The sequence below is a fragment of the Nymphaea colorata genome, chromosome 2 (assembly GCF_008831285.2).
Source record: "Nymphaea colorata isolate Beijing-Zhang1983 chromosome 2, ASM883128v2, whole genome shotgun sequence".
NCBI lineage: Eukaryota > Viridiplantae > Streptophyta > Magnoliopsida > Nymphaeales > Nymphaeaceae > Nymphaea > Nymphaea colorata.
The window spans coordinates 8,449,973-8,472,054 of NC_045139.1; the positions used below are offsets into that span (position 1 = coordinate 8,449,973).

Consider the following 22,082-nt stretch of genomic DNA (forward strand, 5'->3'; position numbering starts at 1 on the left):
TTGACACTAAATGAAGTGCTATGTGAATCAAGGCATGACCTTAGTTGGATCTTTCTAAAGATGAACCAGACTCAGATTCAGATGGCTATTCTAGATTTGGTAGAGGTACCATCCGATTTTTATGCGTATTTGGCTTAGATACTTATCGGATTTCCATTTCAAATTCAGATTTTGACAGCCTGAACAAGATAGTTAGTCCTAGTTGGAAAATGGTTTGAATAACCAGATTAAAGTAAATGGTTGCATCGGAATAAACGAACCAATTTAAGTTGCCAACTTTTTGATGATTAATTTCTAGTAAATCAGCATAACCTTGTGAAATGGTCACAGGAGTTCTCGTTTTCATATATATATATATATATATATATATATATATATACACACACACCAAATAAGAGGAGTTCATATCATTTTGGAGATGAATTTTAAGCCCTTAATTTATTTCTTATTTTTCTGCCGAAAACAATTTAGCTGACAAACTTAACTTACAGTCAAACTAACTTTTAATTTTTGGCTATCTGACGACATCCGGTATACTGCAGAGAGATTTCTTCAAATGAACACTAACTATAACTTAGAAAGCAAGAAATCCCTTCCTCTTTGTTATATTTATATATCTAATGTCTGCGTGTGACAAATATTAGCCAACACGAACCACTTCAATGTCCAGAGTAGGTGCTAATGCGTTTTAAGAAATGGATGGTTTAAAATCTTTAAAAACACACTCACTTATATATATATATATATATATATATATCTGCCCAGAAACATAAATAACATACTTTTTGGAAGTACGTAGAATATATTATTGGAACCGCAAATGTGAAATCAAACGTACTATCTACTGTTTTCTATGTTTTTTTAATTAAATGTCTGATGCAGATAAATTTATAATGTCTTGAAAAGCTAAAAATGTCATAAGAAATTGATCCGAAGACCAACTTTTAGAAAGCTAAATCAATTGCTTTTTAAAATTTTTACGGAAACTAGTTTACCCATCGGACTTGTTAAAACGGTAGTGACTCGATTCAAGAAAGCCAGCTTGAAGAGAAGACCGGTAGTTGGGTCTACGGGCACGGTGTTTACCTTCACGTCCACCACCAAGTCATCCGGTGAATTCCTCTCTCTCTCTCTCCCCACTCTTGCCAAAGCAAATCATGGTGACGACCTCACCTCGTCCCTCCTCCCTCCGTTCATAAATTTGATAAACTACAGATTCTTGCCATCTTAAAATAGATAAGTACTCGCGACGGCCGTAATTTTTTGGTTAAGATAATAGCGTGCGTTCTTCCGTTTTCTGCCCATCGTGATGCCAAAAGATAATCACCAGTCGCAATTATCGTTCTGGAGTGCTTAATTTCATCTTCTGAGGCATACTCAATACCAGAGTTCGAGTTTTTCCATCTCTCTCTCTCTCTCTCCTCTCCCCAAGAGAGACGCATCTGTTTGCAAACGACGGTTGGATGCTGATTTTCGTTTGGTTTTTCCCTATGTGATAGAGAGTGAGGCCAGATTTCGATGGTGCCGTCATGAGTCAGTGCAGGTGCCCATGAAATCTCTATTTTCTTGCGTGTAGTCATCCAGAGGGATTTACTAAGCATTGAAAGGTCGGGATCGTTGATCAAGTGGGGATTGGAGGTACTTCCGGCTGAATTGGGGATTCCTGAATTGAAAGGAAAAAGGGTTCTTGGTGTTCTGTTTTTCGTTTTAGTGATTTTTTATTGCTGGTGTTGAATTTCCTATGGGTGGTTGATTGAGAGTCGGTTACGTGGGATGGAAGCCTCCGGAGATGACGACGCCGTCCTCAGCGACGTCGAGGGCGACGATCCCTCTCCGGCGGCATTGTTGGGGGATCTGCCCCCAGATGCGGCGGCCGAGAAGCTCCGGGAAACGCTGCAGGAACTCGAGCGGGAGCGTCAGGCGAGGCAGGAGGTCGAGAAAACGAAGGCCGAGTTGCAGCAGTCCTTCGGCCGGTTGAAGGTCCTCGCACACGAGGCGATCAAGAGGCGGGACGAAATCGGCAAGCAGAGGGACGAGGCCCTGCGTGAAAAGGAAGAGGCAGTTAAGGCACGAGAAAGAGTCGCCCAGGAGTTGGCTGATGCGTTAAAGGCCAAGGAGGAGGCCCTGAAGCAAAGGGATGAGATGGCACGAACAACGGACGAGACGGCGAGGGCGAAGGACTCGTCAAGGGCCGAGATCGAGACTGCCGCTCAGATGCTTGTTAGTGGGTCAGAGAGAATCGCCACCAAGGTCAGTACGTTCAAGAGTTTCTCCGGTGCGCTCCCCAGATCTTCCAAGTACACTGGGTTGCCTGCCATCGCCTATGGCGTGATCAAGAGAGTAAACGAGATTGTAGAAGAGCTTCTCAAACAGGTTGAGAGTGCTGCGAAAGGCCGTGATGATGTTAGAGTGCAGATGGAACAGAGGAATTATGAGATCGCCATTGAAGTTTCTCAGTTGGAATCAACGATAAATGAACTGAAAGAACAACTTGCCAAGAGGACTTCCGAATTGGAAAGTTGGGAAAAGTCGGCCGCTGCCAAAGATGCTCGAATGGCCGAGGTGGAGAGAGAAGCACTGGAGAAGCTGAGCTCGACAGAACAGGAATGTCAGGAACTGAGGAGGAACCTTGAGGAGCAAACTCTGAAGGCATTGGGTCTTGAATCGAAGATAGAAGCAGAGAGGCCTTTGCTGTTTGAGCAGTTGAATTATATATCTAAAACCCATGAACAGCTGTACAACATAATCAGGATGGTTGATGTCAATGTAGGCGATCAGCCAGAGCCATCTGAAGACTTGTTTCTACCACAAAAATTGGACTTGAATGATAATCTACGAACTTTTTTGAGTGGAACCATATCTGCATTTGAACTTGCAAAGACTGCAGCGGAGAAAGTGAGTTCTGAAGTGCAGGACAGAAGCTACGAGAAAAAGGAGTTGCAGGAAAGGATTTCCCACTTGGTCATGGAGAAAAAGCATGTAGGTACATTATTAAGGAGCGCCTTGTCGAAGAGGATAACGGCAGAATCTGTGTCAAGTGACGGCAGCTCTAAGGAGATGCAATCGAGAACTAATGTAGTTCTTAAAGTTGCTGAAAATGGTCTTCGGAATTGGGGTTTAGACATTAGACTTGATTCGCTTCTTGAAGGTGCCGAAAGCATGGCTGCCGATGATAAACCAAGCACTGGAAACAAAGAGGAGGATGAAGTCTTTGGGCTGGTTAGATTCTCCGCTGTTCCAATACTTACCTTCTATTTTATATACTTATGCTACTGAGGTTTCTCATTAGAATTATCAGAAAAGACAATGTAACCTTATGAGCTCCAGTACGATTCATATCCTTAGGAGGGTTTCTCTAAATTTAATGCAGGCTGCTGCTTTGGAGAACATTGTGAGGGCATCCCAGCTTGAGATCATGGAGTTGCGTAAAACTGTGGAGACACTAAGGTATTTTAGAGGCTCATGATTTTCTTCCTAAAATGTAAAAGATAGTTCCAATTTTCCCACTTTTTGGCTTCGAGTTTATCAATCTCATAAAAAATACTTGTGTATTTATTTATTTCCTTGATGACTTGTTTCTTTCCCGTATTTTCCATCGACTTTTTATTAGGTTTTCAATGTCAAAGCAACTGAAATTACATTGTGCGGTTTGTCTCTGTGAGTGTGGACGTGTGTGTGAATGCTTTTTTTCTCCTTCCCTTCAATTTGTACTGAGTAGTTTCTTGAATCTAATTTCCTTCATAAAGGGCAGAGGCTGCTCAACTTAAAGGACGCATTGAGTCTCAGGCCAAGGAAATTGCACAGAAGAAGCAACAAATAAAAGTACTCGAGGAGAAGGAGCGATCAGCCAATGAGAATGTATTGTCTTTTCTTTCAGCTTGCAAGAAGTGGTTCATATTTCTAAAATCATGGCCTTATGGTGCTCCTTTGCAAGACACTTTTATGGTTCTTGAATATAACACTTCTATTAAATCTTGAAAGGTTGAAGGGCTTATGATGGACATATCAGCAGCGGAAGAGGAAATCACGAGATGGAAGGTTGCAGCAGAGCAGGAAGCTGCAGCTGGGAAAGCTGTTGAAGATGAGAATCAGGCAAAGGTGTGACCAACAAACTGCATTTTCTAAATACCTCTTTAGAGAGCACCTGTGTCCATGGAGTCCATGCCCTGGAATGGCTGGAAATTCTCATTTAACTAGTTTTTGGTAGCTCATGCTGGTTGTTTTACTCTCTCTGAATGACCTTCTACCTATATGATATTTATGCAAAACAGAAAAGTGTCACATTTTGTTACCATTGAAGTTTTGTGACTAAACTTGGAGGATAAACTTCTCGGTGTTTCGACATTATTCCCTTGAGCAGGATGCAGTATAGATCTAGTTATTTGTGGACATCCAAACATAGGTATAGTATGTATGACCACTGCCTTCTATATTCTTAAAATGTAAAATGTTTGATTTATTTAGTATTGAGGTTATAAATGAAATTATGTCAATACAAATAAGAGGTTACTTAAATGATGTCCTTTCTTCAAGGGGGCTTTCAATCATAAGCAGCAAAATTAGAAATGGTGGCTTCACCCCTGTTGGGAATGCTTCGTAGGTGCTTTACTCTTATTATTGCTATTCCAGTAGTCTTTGGGACATTATTTGTAAATATGGAATGTGGAATTCAGGTTTGTCAATTTTCATTAGTTCCTATTTCCTTCTTGGTAGATATGTTGTTTACTTTGCTTGCTTCGAACACTGTAAATTTTAATCCTACAAGAATAGGGGTTGTCAGTTAGGCCCCCAGTTGATAAGTAGAGGAAGGCATTACAATTTTAAATTACAAGTCTTTTATTTACACCCTCTCTCTCTCTCTCTTTTTCCTCCCTCCACCAACCCCTCCCCCTTCCCCTCCCCACCCCCACCCCCCGCCCTAATTTTTTGAGTCTTAACTTTTTAAATTATTGTGCTTTCATTGTTCAATTCATATTTTGCCTTCCGTGTCAACAAAAGCCTATGATTCTGTTGGTCATCATTCTATACCTGAGCATGATTATTGGCTGCAGGCTTGTTACACATACATCGAAAACCATTACATTTACAACCTAGCAGCAGAAGCTTCTAGTAAATCTGCTTTAAGCTGACTTGGCATTTTGTTCATGGCATGCAATTGCCCAGATAACATTTATTTGATGTAAAGGTTATCTGTCATACAGAGGGCAATCAAACTCAAGGTGAAAAAATCTGGCCATACAGTTTTTTATCCTTGAAATGGAGACAGGAAAGAGAAGGAAAGGTCCAAAGTTCTTCACCTGATTTTAAGGTAAAAGTACACCCTAGTGAGGGTACACCTGGGGAGCACAATCTGACCATTCAAACATGCCCGTAAGAATTAGAGGCTTGCTTTCCATTTTTTCCACCGATCTCCAAATCATTATTGGCATATGAATTATCAGAGGGAAAAGGGTCCTTACAGTTGATGAACTTTGACTTGACACTGACTGTAGATAAACCTTAAAGATTTGGAAATCCTGGCATATTGGCCCATCATTGGAGGCAAAAGAACCATAGTGCATGAACAAAAAATGTAGTTGCCTACTTTATGACTTGAAAATAGAGGTGGTACGTTTTTGAGTAGAAAATAAGAGGATGCAGCAGTTTTTATAGATGTTTTTTTTTTAAAGAATAGGTTCCAAGTTCGCGTCTCATAATAAGAATTTGACATGTTACACACTCTTACTAATGTAATTTGTATACATTTTTATGCAAATATTTATTTCAGTGTTGCAGCTTATCAATTACTAAGGTCTAATGAGTATAGCTTGTATGTTGACATGAGATGTTCTGGTTGTTTGATGTCTCATAGATCATCTCTAATAGGACTCAAATAAGTGGAGCTTCCTCTTGAGAATTCTAAAATTCTCAATGCTCAAGAATGTTTTTGTTTAAAACAAACCTTTTCAGCTTCTTTTGGAAGCTTCATCTTGAAGCTATTCCAATTTAACTTTTACAAATCCATTAATGCTTTACATATTTGTTAATTCCATTGAAGGTAGGGGATTCTATTATTTACACATCATGGTGTGATCGACACTGTAATAATTCATGAAGTATAGCGTGAAATAGTTGAGATATGCCTACCTTTAGTGCTTACTTTGCACTTTGGGTGTAATATGATATGATTTGGTTGTGCTCGCTTGTTTGATAGGAATCATATCTTGGCCTGTGTTTTTGCACTAGCTTGTTCTGTGTACAATCACAGATTCTTGGCTTTTCAGAAACTCCTGAAAAATTTGCAATTATAAGATTAAGAATCTGTTTGTTCATTACGTGATGTTTTATGTTACATCTTCTGTGCTTTCTTTATTATGCAGACCATTTGATTTGGCAATTTAAACTAGGTGTATAGGAGGTATGCCCCCAGGGTCATGGGGTTGATAAAATGGTTCAAGAAGTTTCCTTGAGCTTCATAGAGATATGCATTAGCATATACCCTGTACTGATAAAGGGGGACTATATAAAAATCTGATCAGTTGCTTCATCGGTAAGTGAACTTTAGAATTGTGGGTATAGTGGAGTGCTTTGATCAGTGATCAGGCTATCTTGCATAATGGTGTCAATTCATGCACGGTTTGGTGGATTGAGTAGATCCTCTGATCATATGAAAGCTACCATTATATTATTCTACATGCTGGAGCTTTGTTTGATACAAATTATGCAATTTTATTCATGTTTATCAATTCCTGTTGGAATGATCAGAATCTTAGATGCTTGTGGCATGATTCGTATTCCATAGGGCCAGAATAGTTTGTATTTGTAATATTTGTGAAGATCGATTCTGAGGGATAGAGATTGTCAATGGGAATTGTTTCTTTGGAGACATCCAGTAAAATTGGAACGATTGTCACTGGGAAATATATCAGAAGCTATTGACTGGTCTTTTCAGACCGGCTAAACAAAATAAAATCCAATTTGAGATTTTTGGGGGTCAATTCTATTCTTAAGTTCAATCGATGATTAATGCAGGCATGCGTGGGATTTAATTGTGCACTTCATCACTTGCAGGTGGAAGCTCTCAAGCAAGAATTGGAGGATGCCAAAGAGAGGATGAGGGAATCGGAGAGCAAACTTAAATTCAAAGAAGAGACAGCAGCAGCAGCGATGGCTGCTCGTGATGCTGCTGAGTCATCATTACGTTTGGCTGATGCAAGGGCAACAAGGCTAAGGGAGAGGATGGAGGAGCTGACACGACAGCTTGAAGAACTGGAAAATCGGGGCGATTCAAATTCCAGACAAAGGCCAAGATATGTATGTTGGCCTTGGCAATGGCTGGGATTGCAGTTTGTTGGTCACCATGGTGATGTGCAGCAGAGTTCCAATGAGATGGAACTCTCGGAGCCTCTTCTATAGTCAAGTCTGGTGTGTTGTAACTTCAAGGTGGAAAAGGGAAAAGAAAAGAAGAAAAAAGTAGAGTTGGTAGCCAAGGTTGCATTTCCATGTTTACCGATGCCCAACTCTTGGCAATTGGCAAAATGCTTGCTTTTCTGTTTTCCATTTTTTATAGCCCTTGACACGAGCCGAGCATCATGCATGCAATCACTTTCAACTTCAATTGCCAAGAAAAGGGGTCATGTTCTTATCTCACGACCGTTTTAGTAGATTAGACTTTAGTGGTTGTAGATATGCTATTTCCAGAATAGGAATTCATTTGAAGGGCTTGATTGTACTCTCATCTGTTGCTCATCCTATTTTTTTTTGTTAAACATCGGTTTATTCAAATTCCTATTGCTCTGAGACTGCCATCCGGACTCCCAATCTCTTCCCGGAACAATTCCAGTTGCTCTAAATCTCACTTTCGGCACTATCATCAAATAGTGGCATGATACAGCGGTCTGCTAGCCTCGTGGGTGATTTCTGCCTGTGGTTACTAGCAACGTTGGTCTGATGAGGAACCTGCTTTCTTGGAAGAGCATTTCAACAAATCGGAATCTTGGCGCCTTCCGAAGGTGGGGAAACTCGGGCATTTTCTCATTTATGAGAAGCTTGTTCATTTCCAATGAGAAACACACTCAATTAATTTACTTCGTGTGTCATAATCTATTTTCTCAGTCTTATCCTTACTATAAGTATGATTGTATAGAAGCATAGCCTGCTTTCGTGGCATTTCTTAAGGCTGGTTTCTTGAAGATATAGAGAATGCCATCTCATTCATATCTTCACTTGCCTTACTAGTTTTCGGGAAGTGTTTCTCAGTTCTTCTGCATTTAAGGGATGTTTGATGTCAATGGATCATATTTGAATTGGATTTGTACATTATTGTATTTGATTTATCTGACATATTTGGATTTCAAATTCAGATGCAATTTCGATCTAAATTTGACTTTGAAATGTACACTTCAATCCGATTCGAAGGCATTTTATATCCCCACTGGTTTATGATTAAACGAGTTGCCAGCTGGACCTTATGTCTAGTCCCCAGCATATATATTCGTTAATCAATGAAATCATTATTATTAGTTAAACGATACATCAACTTATTATTTGTAGTCACATGGACTATATGTCTGACATCAAATTTTACTAAATATATTTTCTTATGGGCTCCCTTCTCCCTTTTTATTACTCCATCAGATTTTCATATTCGTTCTCTTCAATATAAGACTAAGCAATGCTTCCTCGTTCATTTCTTATTCCTTGTCTAGTCCTATATTGAAGAAAAAGAAAGAGTTCGAGTCTTGGAAGAATAATAAAAAGATTTGAACCTTTCTCTGAAATGTTCGGTGTTGGATTGGCCTTTCAACGGCTGTTAATATCGGATTGGTATTTATGTACATCCAAATTTGAGTCCGAATTTAATCAATTTTCATTTCTTAATTATTTTTTCATACATAATTTATTTAAATCAGTTTGATTGAATATTTGATCTAAATCCCACCATTGACTTCGTAGATGTTCACCGTTGTGTTTAGTCTTGCCTTATGTTGACAAGCATTTGCTGTACAAATCTTGCTGCAAATCGCCTATGGAGAAAAGTAAGAAATAAGAATAGAGAGTGGTAGGTCATAGGTTTTGCATGATTATGGACATGGGTTGCCACTCCGGAACTTTCTTGAGCGTTTTATTTCTTTTACACGGTATCAGAGCAAGAATTCACTGGTTAGCCATGTTTGGAGGTAATTCTTCTAGATCTCAATGTCAGCCTGGCAACATGGCTGATGCTGTTGAATTCATCTTGGTGCATGAATGTGAGGTATTGAATTCAAAGATCACATTCATTTTGCTCAGTGGTGGAAATTATTTTTCATGATCCAAATTATTATATTGTATCATTATTATATTGTATCTCGGTCGTAGATCTAAATTAGGCTATGTTAATGGTGAAATCCAAAGACCAAGTAGCACTGATCCCAAATACTGTGAATGGAGTTCTACAACTGACTAAGAATATCAACATGATCGGATTCAAATAGGATATACCTTAACTGTATCCTCCTTTCTGGATATCCAGATATTCGGATTCTAATTTGAACAAAAAAGGTCATATATGAATATGAATTCAAAATCTGAATTTTGATTTTTACATTCATATCCAAATCTGAATCTGAATTTTGAACCAAATTTGTCCTATTTTCAAAATGTAAGAGAATTATAAATCTGATTCAAATCTGATGGGATGCCATTTCTTAAATCCGAACGGATCTGATTGTTTGATGAGATATTAATTTTTTTTTTCATATCTGCTTTTTCTTGGAGCAGTTTGATTGGATATCTGGTCCAATCAAATATATTGACATCCCCATGTTATGTCTTTGGATTTTGAATTCTATGGAGCCACACATTGCCGAAAGTTTCTTATTTCTTAAGCAGTGCTAAAGAGAATTGGAACATCGACAAGGAGCTAAGGAGCAAGCCAAATAATATTGGCTACAGGACATTAGCTGTCGTGCAATGTCCATAACCTCGAGAAAGAAGAAATGCCCCTTTTGTGATTGCATTTGGAAAATGAAGCACATGCGGGATGAATACAAGTTATATATAATTATTTACACAGATTTTGTTGCTTTTGAAAAAATTAAGAGAGCATGAAAAAGTCATTCAACTTTTATTTGGTGCAGGAAGTAAAGTTTGAAGAGCTATACACAGATTTTATGTCAGTGACGTTCAGTATGTCAATGGTGTGTTCTACCATCATGCGACGAGATATCTGCAGATGTGTTATGAATCCCAAGGAAGAATTCAAGATAGATGTTGGCCATTACGCGAAAACAGGCACAACCAAACCGCCCATATCAAATGCTGGCCGTGTGTCTGTTTAGAAGGCATCCACGGACTGGCTGCAATGGTGCGGACATTAATTGAATTCTTCCAACATTCGCTTCTAGATTTCAAAACTCAGCTAATATTTCTGTCTTTTTTTGGTTGATCAGAAAGATATGCGGTTTGTTGACTTTGGTGCATCAGAACAACATATGATGCTCATCTATGCCAAATTTATGTCACTTGAAACAAGCTAACAATTGAAGCCAGGTTACTGTTCGTTGATGACCAGTCTACCTTAAGATTTGCAGGAACTGGTGAATTGCATTTATTCGGTTATGATAAAAATCTTGATGTGTTGTTCATTACCAACCTACCAGACAATTTATTGCTCACTAAAGATCTGGATTGCGTTGTTACTTTCTCAATATATAATGTGGCATTATTGGCTGCTTAATTTCTATGGTGGTCCATTATTGGCTGCTTTTCCTTTGGAACAGAACGGGTTAGGTTGGAAAGCAGATCTGCTGTGGAGGATTCAAGAAATTATTGGAAGCTTCAGAATCCCCAAGATGCACCGCTTTAGGCAAGGGAAGGTTTCTGATTAATTAGGCTCGCAAATAAGGAAGATGTAATGAAGATGACTTTGAAGCAGAAAGTGTGAGAGAGTCGCTGGCAAGACATTCCTTGCTGTATGACTTCAGCTTCACAACCGGCTTCTCTCTTTACTTAATTTGGAACAAGCTGGTCTGTAGAGAAGTTGCAAGAGCTCTTCGCGGTCATCTGGTTGCAGTTTATATGTGCACAGCAGCAGAGGCGGAGTCAGGATTCGAAACGAGAGTTGATCGAAACGATTGTTTGATGTTTTTCTCTGAAAATTTGTTCCACTGGATCAAATTAAAATTTTCTTAACGATCTCATGTAAGGTTGGCTCCAAATTTCTGCAACTTTTTATTGGCTCCAAATTTCTGCAACATTTTATTGCTATTGACTCAACTCATCAGCAAAATAGTATCGCAATGAAAGATGTTTCGAAGCGCTGATGCAAACTGATAACACAAAACGCTTCATTCGTCGTCGATTTGCAAAAGCGAAACTGTGGAGAAACGTACTTACGGGGTATAGTTTGTGAATTGTTTTGGAAGGAATTTTAATATATTTCATTCATGAAGCGTGTTGCCGTGAATTATTTCAAAAGTTAATTACCATACTGGACAGTTTTTTTTTTTAACATATAAAACGATAAAGTTAAAAAATCATTTATAATTGTTGAGATTTATTTTCGAACATATGAAACCTCGTTGTCTTTAGGAGCGGATGCAAAATATGGTTTTACTTATAAAATTAAAAAAAAATGAGTAAGAATTTTCGTCGAACCAACCTTGGAAACATGATAAACCTACACGCGTTAAGAGATTTGCCCGGTGGAGTATGGCACGTGTTAGGACATGCAACCACACACCGCGCAGGTGAGGCAGAAACAGGGGACAGAGCAAAAACGGCCTATAAAACCACGGCGAGCTCCACTTCCCACCGTCAAGAGGCACGGGGTAATCGACTCACCTGGGGAACAATGGCGAGCAAGGATCAGCGTCCTAACCAGCGGCAGCAGCTCAGGCGGCCGGAACAGGCCGCCGGGCAGGAGGAACTTCCGCTGGAAAGCAGCCCCTACGTGAAGCACAACGACCTGGAGGAGTACAAGCAGGAGGCCTACGGGACGCAGGGGCACGTGCAGCCGGTGGACAGGGGCGCCGGCAGCACGGACGCGCCCACTCCGTCCGGTGGCACGTTGCCCGAGAGCAAACTAGGCGCCGTCCGACGTGCTGCTCCTCAGAACTAGTGGGTCTTTCCCCCCATATTTATATGTTTCACGCCTTAATTTCCTTCGTTCTTTCTTTTGTTCGAGAGAAGAGAAAATAGCAAATAGAAGACATGTATGAGTAGCATGTGTTAATGGCAGCACTTTAAATGATGTGGTAGCGTTTCATCTACCATAAGAATCGACTTTGCTTCTTCATCTGCTGAAGTTGCCATTGACGTACTTATTTTCTGCTTTATAAAATATGCATAGATTCAGGCTAAATCATTGCCTCATGACATGCATGTCTCTAGCTCTTCAGGCTCGATCTTTCAGGCATTTAAAATTAGATCCTAAACCTGCATATGTTGACAATTTTTCTTTTAGAAAAATGACATACATACGCCTGGGAAAAAATGTTCTCTACTTCGGGAAAAATGACTTAAACCTTTGTTGTATTGGGCATGCAACTGTATGATTGAAGTTATAACTGCAAGAGATGAATTTTCTTGAAGTAGAAAACTAAAAAAATAACGCCAACAAAGAGAAATCATGTGTACACATAGAAATCAAGTGGCCAGCCAAAAAAAAAAAAAACATAAGAACACCATTCAAAAGCGGAGCTGCTCAAGTACTTACACTTATTACCATAAGCATCAAACACCTTCCAGAACTTAGTTTTGTTAATATCACAACAATAGCACTTTTAAGAACGGCCTGAACTCGTTGCAAAAAGGTTGGTCGGCCGTCCTAAAGGAAATTAGGAACGGTCAAGCATCCATTCTTAATGTGTTACAAGTTGCGTTCCTAATTTTTTTAGGACTTGTTCTAATTGTTTTTAGGACCGGTTGTCACCGTTTTTAATGATGTGTACATTAAATGATGCATATATTAAGACCGGTTTTCTATGTGTTTATAAAAGTTAAATTTTACAATTATATCCTAATATGCATATAGGAACGGTCTGACCGTTCTTAATACTTCATGCAATAAGTTCCATTCTTTTCATATGAGCATTGAAAATGCCAATTTGTACATAAAAGTTCATGACTTGATACGTTTTGGATCGGGTCTGGGTTAGACCTGATCCGAATCAATCCAAACCATTTTCATAACCCGATTTTCTATTTTAACCTCGTTTTCTTTATGACTTCTTATGACTTATGATTATTTATGACTTATGATTATGAAATTGGTGATTATGAAATTGGTGATGAATAATGTTTTGTTTGTAACTTTTGTTTTTTTTATGATTTATGAGATTTGAAATTGTTTCTTATGATTTATGAGATTGTAATTTTAATTTTTTAGAATATAATATTCACCGTGTCTGCGTATTCTAAATTTTTTTGATCATTGTCGTATCTATGTACGTACCCATACCGTATCCGTTTGTCGTATCTATGTACGTACCCATACCGTATCCGTACCCATCTCGTATTTGTACCCGTGTGACAGCTGGCAACCTTCACCGAAAACATTAATAAAGCAGTAGCTAAGACCGACGGCTGTCAAAGAAAGAACTAGGCTTGCAACCTTCACCAGGAACATAAATAAAGCAGTAGCTAAGACCGAGATGTATGCAAATACAACCATATGCCGATCCATGCGGCACTTCTTTTAGACCATTTTTAAAGTTTATAATAGTATCGCTTTAATAAATTGTAAACTTATTATTCATGGAATTGATCAAATTGGTTCAAAACTTTTTATCCACCAACAACAGGGGAGACAAGGTGCTCATTCTTGAAGTTGGCCTGAAAGTCTAAAATCATGCTTAAGCGTATTTTAACATAGAAAAAAGTTGGCCATTTTTAATCACCTAAGCTAGCATGATGGTTTCCCAAGATGAAGACCACAAACAACAAGGTTTGCAAGAGTTTCTGCATCAGTGGCATCCTGAACAACCAAAGACAAGATACTGGAAAGTTCTGATTGAGTTACCAAAAATATTCATAAAAGCTCTGTGTAGAAGTAATAAAACCAACCTTATTCATGGCTTCAAGTAAAAGTGGTCCAGCTTCACTGAATCGTCCCATATGCATGCAACAGATAGCTTTGCCATTGAAGGTCATGCTTGTTTCTTCATAACTTTCAGCAAAATCCTGATAAATAAGAAATGCTTCTTGTAATCTTTGAACATCCCTGAAATAAAACATTTTGAAAAATAAAAAGGATGACCTTCACAGACCATTGCAGTGACAGCTGTAATCAGATCATCAGAGAAGTATATTACGAACAAACAACTGCATCAAACTCAACTAAGTTCAATTAAGGTACAAAGTCACCAAAATTGGATGTTTTAAATTGACATTTTGATATACCTTTTGGTCCTTTAAGGTAAAATTTTGTCACACTTCCAAGTGACAAAAGAACCCTTTAAAATGTAATGGACAAAAGGAAAAAAGAAAGCTGGCATCTGAAGAAACTCAGAGCCTATAAGATAATCAGTTAAGATAGACTAAGAACAAGGTTTTAGACCCTTAATAATAAAAAAATTAGGCAATTTACCACGGCCAAATTTAACCATGCACTAGCAAGTTGTGTAAGTGTATAATCATCAATCTGTTGCATGATCCTCAACTGTTTTTCAGCTTGATCTGACCTGTGCATCTTAAGGTATATCTGAACATTCAAAGCAAGCCTGTCATACAAAACCACTATTTCAGAAGGGTGGGTAATGAGTGTGAACTGGCAAGCATAATACTCGAACTAGTTCCATATCAACTCATTGGCAGAAAGTCAAGTCAAAAGAAAACTTCAAAGACATCAGAAATTACATCCAAGACCCTTGGATGAAGTAGCAGCTCCATGGTGAGATTGTGGAAACTCTTAACATAGACATGCCATATGCCTTCTGACCACATAATTCTAACGCATAGCAGAATATTCTCTGATCACGAAGGCCAAAAATTTGAAAGCTGAGCAACATCACTAAGAGAAGTTAAAATGTTAAAGGAATGTCGGTTTGCAGCCCAAAATTTTCTATCAGCTAAATCAATCATGATCATTTTTTACTGATACCTTCCATGCACTAGAACAATTTTATCCTTGTTGATCGTTGAAACATGTAAACTCATTTGGACTCAAATTGAGGCTTCTATTCTATTGGTCAAACATCCTCTCTAGATACTTTCCATGCTTTTCAATTTTCACCTGCAGCTTTTTCCAGATCTGCACCCTGCCATATTTATCAAGTTATTATCATGTTTAGGGAGGACAAAAGGTATTTTCTTTAAAATGTTGATCATTCTTTTCCCAGAAAAGAAACCTAATCTAGTGAAAATATTGCTACAGAGAGAGAAACTAAGCTGAACCAGAAACCTACTGAAAGCTAGAGGACACATACATGCTCCCTGCAGAAAATAAAATCACCACGCTCATATAACAAATTACTTATAATAAGAAAGCAACGTACTTTCATCTTTGTGTGTGTGTGTGTGAGTATGTGAGCATGTGCATGCATGCATTCACGTGGGTGAATGCAAATAAGTATAACAAGTGATTAGAGAGTTATAAATGATCAGGTCAGTTAAAGTTTGCAGACATGAAGGACAGGAGAGGAAAAGTTCACTTGGGGAGGCTCCGACTAGATAGTTTTAAGAACGATAAGATTGAACTTTTTGTTCCAATCAAGTATCCTTCAACTGATAGAGTTTTATAATCTCATGGTGCTTTCTTCATACTTGAACTCTAATTAAGTTATTTCAAATATCTCTTACAAGCAAAACATTCTAAATCTTATGTGTCTGAGCTATCACACAATCTCTACTTTCCTTTTTCCCTGCTTCTGAATCAAAGGGCCTAATTCATCTGTTAGAAGTGACATCCAGGTGAAACAGATGAATTTAGATTTCAAAAATATAATCCATACATGGTGGACTAGATACTCATGAGCAGGAAATAAGCACAATTTGACGTACCAAAAATTGAAAAGAACAACATGAAAGCAGTTGATCTGTGCAAACTCTGCACTACTCTTCTACTGTGAACCATAGTCAGTCCAAGAAGATCAGCATTTTCTTTGCATGTCTGTGGAAGTGTTTAATAGATTTCAGAAATAACAAGTATTAGAATGTCACATCCAATGGAGTAATGGGTTTTCATCATGACATACATATACATAACATATACACATGGCAATTGAGAATCAGCCTATACACAAAAAGAAACATGTTATTACTATTAGGAGAAATGTATTATTAATGGAACTTTATTTCAGTAAATTGTTCACAAGATAATATTACACCAAAAAGAAGATAAACTATATACAGTTTTCACTTAGGGTATAAGACATGTTTCTTCAATGGATGAATCAAGAATCATATAAGAGAGCATTTTTCTCGTCTGATCATAGGAGTGAGGATGGAAGAATGAAGTCGCATACTTTTGCAATCAAACAGCCTATACAAGTTTTTAATTCTACCAATTAATAATGTCAACATTATCATATATACTTCTCTAAGTCATGGTCTTCTTTTATTCTTCTGTTAGCCTGCCCTTCATCCTGGTGGCAATGGTGCTCTGCTTCTTGCCAATTTCATTTGCTAGTGAAGGCATTGCAACTTGGTTCACTGGTTCTTGTGAGTGTAGCAGCCAACTTCATAGGCATCTTTCACACACATTTTAAGAGAAATCCACACAAAAGATGGCTAGGCACGTTTCTTTTATAACGTCGTTGAGTGACATATAGATCTGGAGCAATGTGCACCCTCTATCTATATGGAGAAAAGGGTCAAATGGTCAAGCTAAAGGAAGGTCAAGAGCAGTGGAAGTTGCATTTATAATTCTGACTGTGCAATCACGTTTCAAAAGATTAGTTTTTAATTTACGTCTTGTTCTACCATGTGCATGCAGAGATGAACATTAGGTGGCCGTATTCTAGATTGCCAAATCTTCATTTTTTGTGAAGGTCTGCAATATGTCCAGCATGAACAAGAAGATTACATCGGTGTGGTTAGAAATTTAGATAAACAATTACAATTTGTTTGCTATATTACATGATTACAAAAAATTGTACCTGAACCACGACATACATAAAAATATGGTATGAAAATCATTAGATATGTTGAATTGCTCAAACTCATTCAAGAAAAATTTATGTGCCAGGGTGGCATACATAGATAAATACCTGGTCATGATCTAAAAGCCAAGGATCTTAAACATAGGATATATATATGATCTGATGTTGCAAGTTGCTGCAAATTCAAGGGTCAATGCATGGCAACAAGCTTTAGTAGTAACCGGTTATCACTTATGAATCACCAACAGCATTGAAACCGACCAACTTCAACAGACATCTGTTGGACAAAAAAAAGACTATTAGGATACTCGGCTCGAGGAGAAGAACATGTAAGCATGGGTTCAGTTTCAGCATTTCAGGGGGTGTTCGTTGAGAGACAAACGACGGCAAAACGATCGAGTAGGATAACACTAGCAGTGAGTTCAGGTCAACCGCTCACTGGTCAATATCAAACTGAAATGGCTCGGTCTTTGTTCATACTAGAGGCATGCACCCAGGGACATGATGCCAGCTGCAGCTTCCTATCTAAACTTCATCCAAGTTCTTGTTTTCACTGGGTAGAGTTCAGTCAATGAACATACACAGATCCGGCTCTTTACGTTGGGCATTCTAACACTCAACCTAAACTTGAAAGAAAAAATAACTTAATTAGACTACTGCACATCCAACAAGACTAGAACAGCAATTCGAATTTCAACTACTGCAGGTCAATCAATAAACTAACCAACGGGAAGAAAGTAAAGAGGCAACCCACACACATACGATTCGTTCCCGGGCTCAAGTGCACTACAATAGAGCCAGTCACACACCCACACAATGCATCCATGATGTAGCCTATATCAGAAAAAGTAGCAGACGAATCCTTCGTTTTGTTCAGAAAGCGGAACTAGTCCTACGCCGTTGACGATAATGAACCGGAATTCCATTGCAAAAGGACCTGAATGTTGAATCTCCTTGACATTTTGTCCACATGATTTCTACAAATAGAAGGAAATGAAAGCTCCAACGAAAGATCGCCTTCATTTACCGGCAGTCTCTTCGTCGACGAGGGATGGCAGTAACAAATGACAAACCCCAGTTCACTGATAGGCAATGAGGCAGGTGTACGATATGCGTGGGCAATTGCCCGCAAGAAGCGTTCACGAATCACGAGTGTCTAGGTCATTATTTTAACGTAATTTGAACGACACATAGCTAGATCGGCTGGCGAGAGAGTAGCCCTAATTCCAATGGCACGAGTGACCTTCCCTGCAGGCTAATTCTTACTAAACATGACAGCCAACATTCTTCAACAGGACATTCAGGTTGAGAGCAGAGGAGCCTCCAGCTTCAACAGACTTGCGCACCGTTTCACTAAGCACTGCGGCTTTCCTTCTCATTTCTCTTGCTTGATGCTCATTACCGAAAACCGCAGTCACTGCCCTCTCTATTTGCTCGCGTCTCACCAATTCTTCGGTCTTCTGTTCTTCATCGAGCCCCATGAGCTTCTGGTTACCGACAGAAAGGGCAACCCCAAGGACATCCACCACCAGCCTCTCATTGATGTGCTGGTCACCAAACATGGGCCATGTTAATAATGGCAGGCCTGCACTTATACCTTCCAACAAGGAATTCCATCCACAGTGTGTCATGAATCCACCTACTGCCTGGTGTGATAGTATTTGCAGTTGGGGAGCCCATCCTTTGATGACCAACCCTCTCTCCTTCACCCTCTCCTGCAATTCTTGCAGAAACCCCTCTTCCACTGCTCCTCTGATTACCCATATGAAAGGGTGCTGTGAGGACTCAAGCCCCTGTCCAACTTCCATGAGCTGCGCGCCAGAAAGGGAAGCAATGCTTCCAAAGCAGACATACATCACAGACCTTGGTTCCTTTGAGTCCAACCATCTCAAGCATTGATCCTCGTCAATGGGGGACTGCTCCTTCCCCTGCTTCTCTTGCCTGCTCCTCCCCTTCGGATGGCTGATTAGCGACAGAGGGCCAACGGTCCAGAGCTGTTGGCAACCTCTCATCGACTTGAATAGCTCGACATAGGCGGACTCGATCTCGTATGAAGTATTGAAGATGACTCCTGCGCTGGTCTTGTCAGACATTCTCATTTCTTTATGAAGAGCATCCATGCCCAAGAGCAGGCTCTCATCCTCATAAGGAACTGATAGTAAGGTTCGCCTCATCCTCACTTCATGAGGCAAACCAGGGACCGCAAACTCTTCTTCATCGGAGTCGTGGGATCTCATGCCTGCAATGACACAATAGAAGAAAGAATTGGTCGAGTGAAAGACGTACCTTGGTATCTTGAGCTTCTCTGCTGTTTGCGTAGTCCAGGGGAAGAGAGTGTCCGAGATGATACAGTTGGGTGGCTCCTTCCTCACAAACTCTTCAAATGGTTGCTGAAGGATCTTGATGCCTAAGACGAACTTCCACAACATGTCAGGATTGGTAGTGGAGTCGAGGTTTTCACAGTCTTCCGGCAATCCCATTTGTGTGGCAGGAAATGGTAGGTGGACTACCCTCAGTTCGAGTCCCTGGGATCTCGACCATTCTGTCACCGAGTGATACCTGAAGGAGTTCAGGAGTGTCGTAAGGATGGTGACTTTGCAACTATGGCTAGCGAGGATCATAGCCAGGTCTATCATGGGGTTCATGTGGCCTTGTGCCATCATAGGGAAAACCACAACATAAGGACGGTGCTGGAACTGGTCTTCCATGGCAGCTAGCTATTGAACTTTTACGTCGTCGGTGCTAAGAGATATAGTTGTTGATGCAATGATTGTTGAGCCGCAGTATGCAATATTGTAGGTCGAATGAGGGTTGCTCTGGTGCATTCAAATTTGACGATTTTTTAACTAGGTTGTGAAGAAGGGTCTGGACCTTTTGGCTAGTGGAGTGCGGTGCATCGCTTGTCGCTTTAGCTACCGAAAGAATAATAACTTTTCGTTTTCTTCTTGGAAGTGATGTTCAAGAAATAAATTTCTCAAAGATACACGCCTTCCTTAACTCAAATGAATCTTTAGGCTTTGCATTGATAATGGGATCTGATTGTAATACTATGAGTCTGTCCTTAATAACTTGGTAAACGTATCCATATTTACTGTTGATCCCAAGCAGTACTTGTAATCTTTGAAATTTTCAAAGTGGATGGTGGTGATGCAAGAGCATTTTCACAGCATACCCTCCACCCAAACAAACCTCTCTTTATCTTTTTCTTTTTGTTTCCACTAGCTTCCTTCCCTCTAAACATAGCCTCAGCGTATATTGTGAAGTTCACGCGTGGCTTTAAAATTGAGGCTTATCAAGCAACCTGGCTACGTGTTTGTTTAAATTACGTTAAAATTGATAAGCTGGACACTCGTGATTCGTGGATGCGTCATTTATTTGTTTGGCACCATATTTAAATGAAAGTTTGAAACCGCAGGCCTACTGTTTTAGGCTGTAGTGGCTATTTGTTTGATTCCTTCCATCCTTTTTATTTTTTTGGAGAATAAAGAGTAATTAGGACGCGTCTAGTATAAGTGACACTAACGTGCATTAATCCGCAACTAACTTAGGTTGTGTTTGGATGACACTTTTAAACTCGGTTTTAAGAGGCAAAACGATGTTTTGCCTGAGAAACCATATTCTTGTGGAGTTTCAATGACCTTGAATTGGGTCTCTCTAAAATTCAGTTTCACACAAATCCTGGTTGAAATAACGTTTTGAAAAACGTGGGGCCCCTGATTTTTTCATCCAAAATGTCGATTTGGGGTTAGGGGTAAGACATGGTAATTGAAGCAATAGCGGCACTACGACAGGATGTGGTTAGGGATGAACACGAGTCGAGTTGAGCCCGAGTTCAGTAAGCTCAAGCTCGGCTCGACTAATGAAACCTCGAGCTTGACTTGGCTCGAGCTCAAAAATAGCTCGACGGAAGCAGCTCGAGCTCGACTCTGTTAAGGTTCGACAAACTCATTTGAATATCATTGATATTCATTATTACGTATTGAGTTCGAACTCGATTCGATTAAGGCTTGACAAACTCGTTTCAATAGAATTGATTGTTGATCTCAAGCTCAATTCGATTAAGGCTCGACAAACTTGTAAACTCGTTTGAATATATCGATTTGATTAAAGGCTTGACAAACTCGATTAAGGCTCGAGCTCGACTTGAAAGTTACGTGTTGAACTTGAACTCAACTCGATTATTTGAACGGATCGATTCATGAACTCGAGGTCAACTCGTTATGCAAATGACTCGAATCCAACTCGTTCACGAGCCAAGCTTTAAGGAATTGAGCTACTTGAGAGAGCTTTGAAATAGGTTTTGATAGGGGTTTACGTTTTGAGTGCGCGTAAAGGCTTTTCCCTTTAGTGTGCTTTCTGCAAACAATGATGGGGAATTGCAGCACATTACAAACGCATTAATAGGTGATATTATCTTGGTTAGAGAAGACATAACCAAATAAAAACCAAGACTACTTTAATTGTTTCATTTAATTGGATTCAACATTCATGTGAACTTGATTTTTTAAAATTACATCAAAACATGGTTTTTGTCATTCAAACAAAAAACCAAGTTTAAAAAATAAAATCCTACTTTTCCTGTTGTCATCCAAACAAGAAAACCATGTTTTAAAATCTGGTTTAGAAAACTAGGTTTTCACAACCAGGTTTTGTAGGCTGTCATCCAAACGCCCTTTTAATTGCATATACTAGCATCTGCACGCAACAAATTATTAAAATCGAAGATATCTTAAAAAAATTTTATAATAAAGTTTACCATTTAATTTTTCATTTTTTATAACTTTTTTCATTCTTTTCAATTTCTTTTTCGAGACGTATGTTGATCAATATATCTGTAGACGTAACTGGCTTCGTGTTCATCTCTTTAGATGTGCAGAAAATCAGAAATGCACAGGTAGGAAGGCCCCGCAACTCATCAAAGGGTGTCAGGAAACGCCGCGCGTTAGCTCATGAGAAAGCAACCACGTGTAGACAGCCCTTTCAGAACTTCAAAAGCCAAATAGCCAGGTCGAGTGCTTC

General features: G+C 39.3%; 3 protein-coding genes and 1 pseudogene across 3 annotated transcripts; 2 read left to right on the forward strand and 2 right to left on the reverse strand.

Moving 5' to 3' along the window:
• Positions 1–1,076: 1,076 nt before the first annotated feature.
• LOC116247788 (filament-like plant protein 3) lies at positions 1,077–7,779 on the forward strand. The gene is made up of 5 exons (XM_031620102.2): positions 1,077–3,219; positions 3,371–3,447; positions 3,747–3,858; positions 3,982–4,098; positions 7,051–7,779. Exons 1-5 carry the CDS (start codon positions 1,774–1,776, stop codon positions 7,393–7,395), a joined length of 2,097 nt encoding a protein of 698 aa, XP_031475962.1. The 5' UTR covers positions 1,077–1,773; the 3' UTR covers positions 7,396–7,779.
• A 3,982-nt stretch (positions 7,780–11,761) lies between these two features.
• LOC116248208 (uncharacterized) lies at positions 11,762–12,395 on the forward strand. Its single transcript, XM_031620866.2, has one exon. The coding sequence runs from the start codon at positions 11,816–11,818 to the stop codon at positions 12,080–12,082; it is 267 nt and encodes an 88-aa protein (XP_031476726.1). The 5' UTR covers positions 11,762–11,815; the 3' UTR covers positions 12,083–12,395.
• A 1,298-nt stretch (positions 12,396–13,693) lies between these two features.
• LOC116248207 (coatomer subunit epsilon-1-like) lies at positions 13,694–17,450 on the reverse strand (annotated as a pseudogene).
• Positions 17,451–17,589: 139 nt separating this feature from the next.
• Positions 17,590–19,859, reverse strand: LOC126409183 (scopoletin glucosyltransferase-like). The gene has a single exon (XM_050076381.1). It carries the CDS (start codon positions 19,769–19,771, stop codon positions 18,329–18,331), a length of 1,443 nt encoding a protein of 480 aa, XP_049932338.1. The 5' UTR covers positions 19,772–19,859; the 3' UTR covers positions 17,590–18,328.
• Between the last annotated feature and the right edge of the window lie 2,223 nt (positions 19,860–22,082).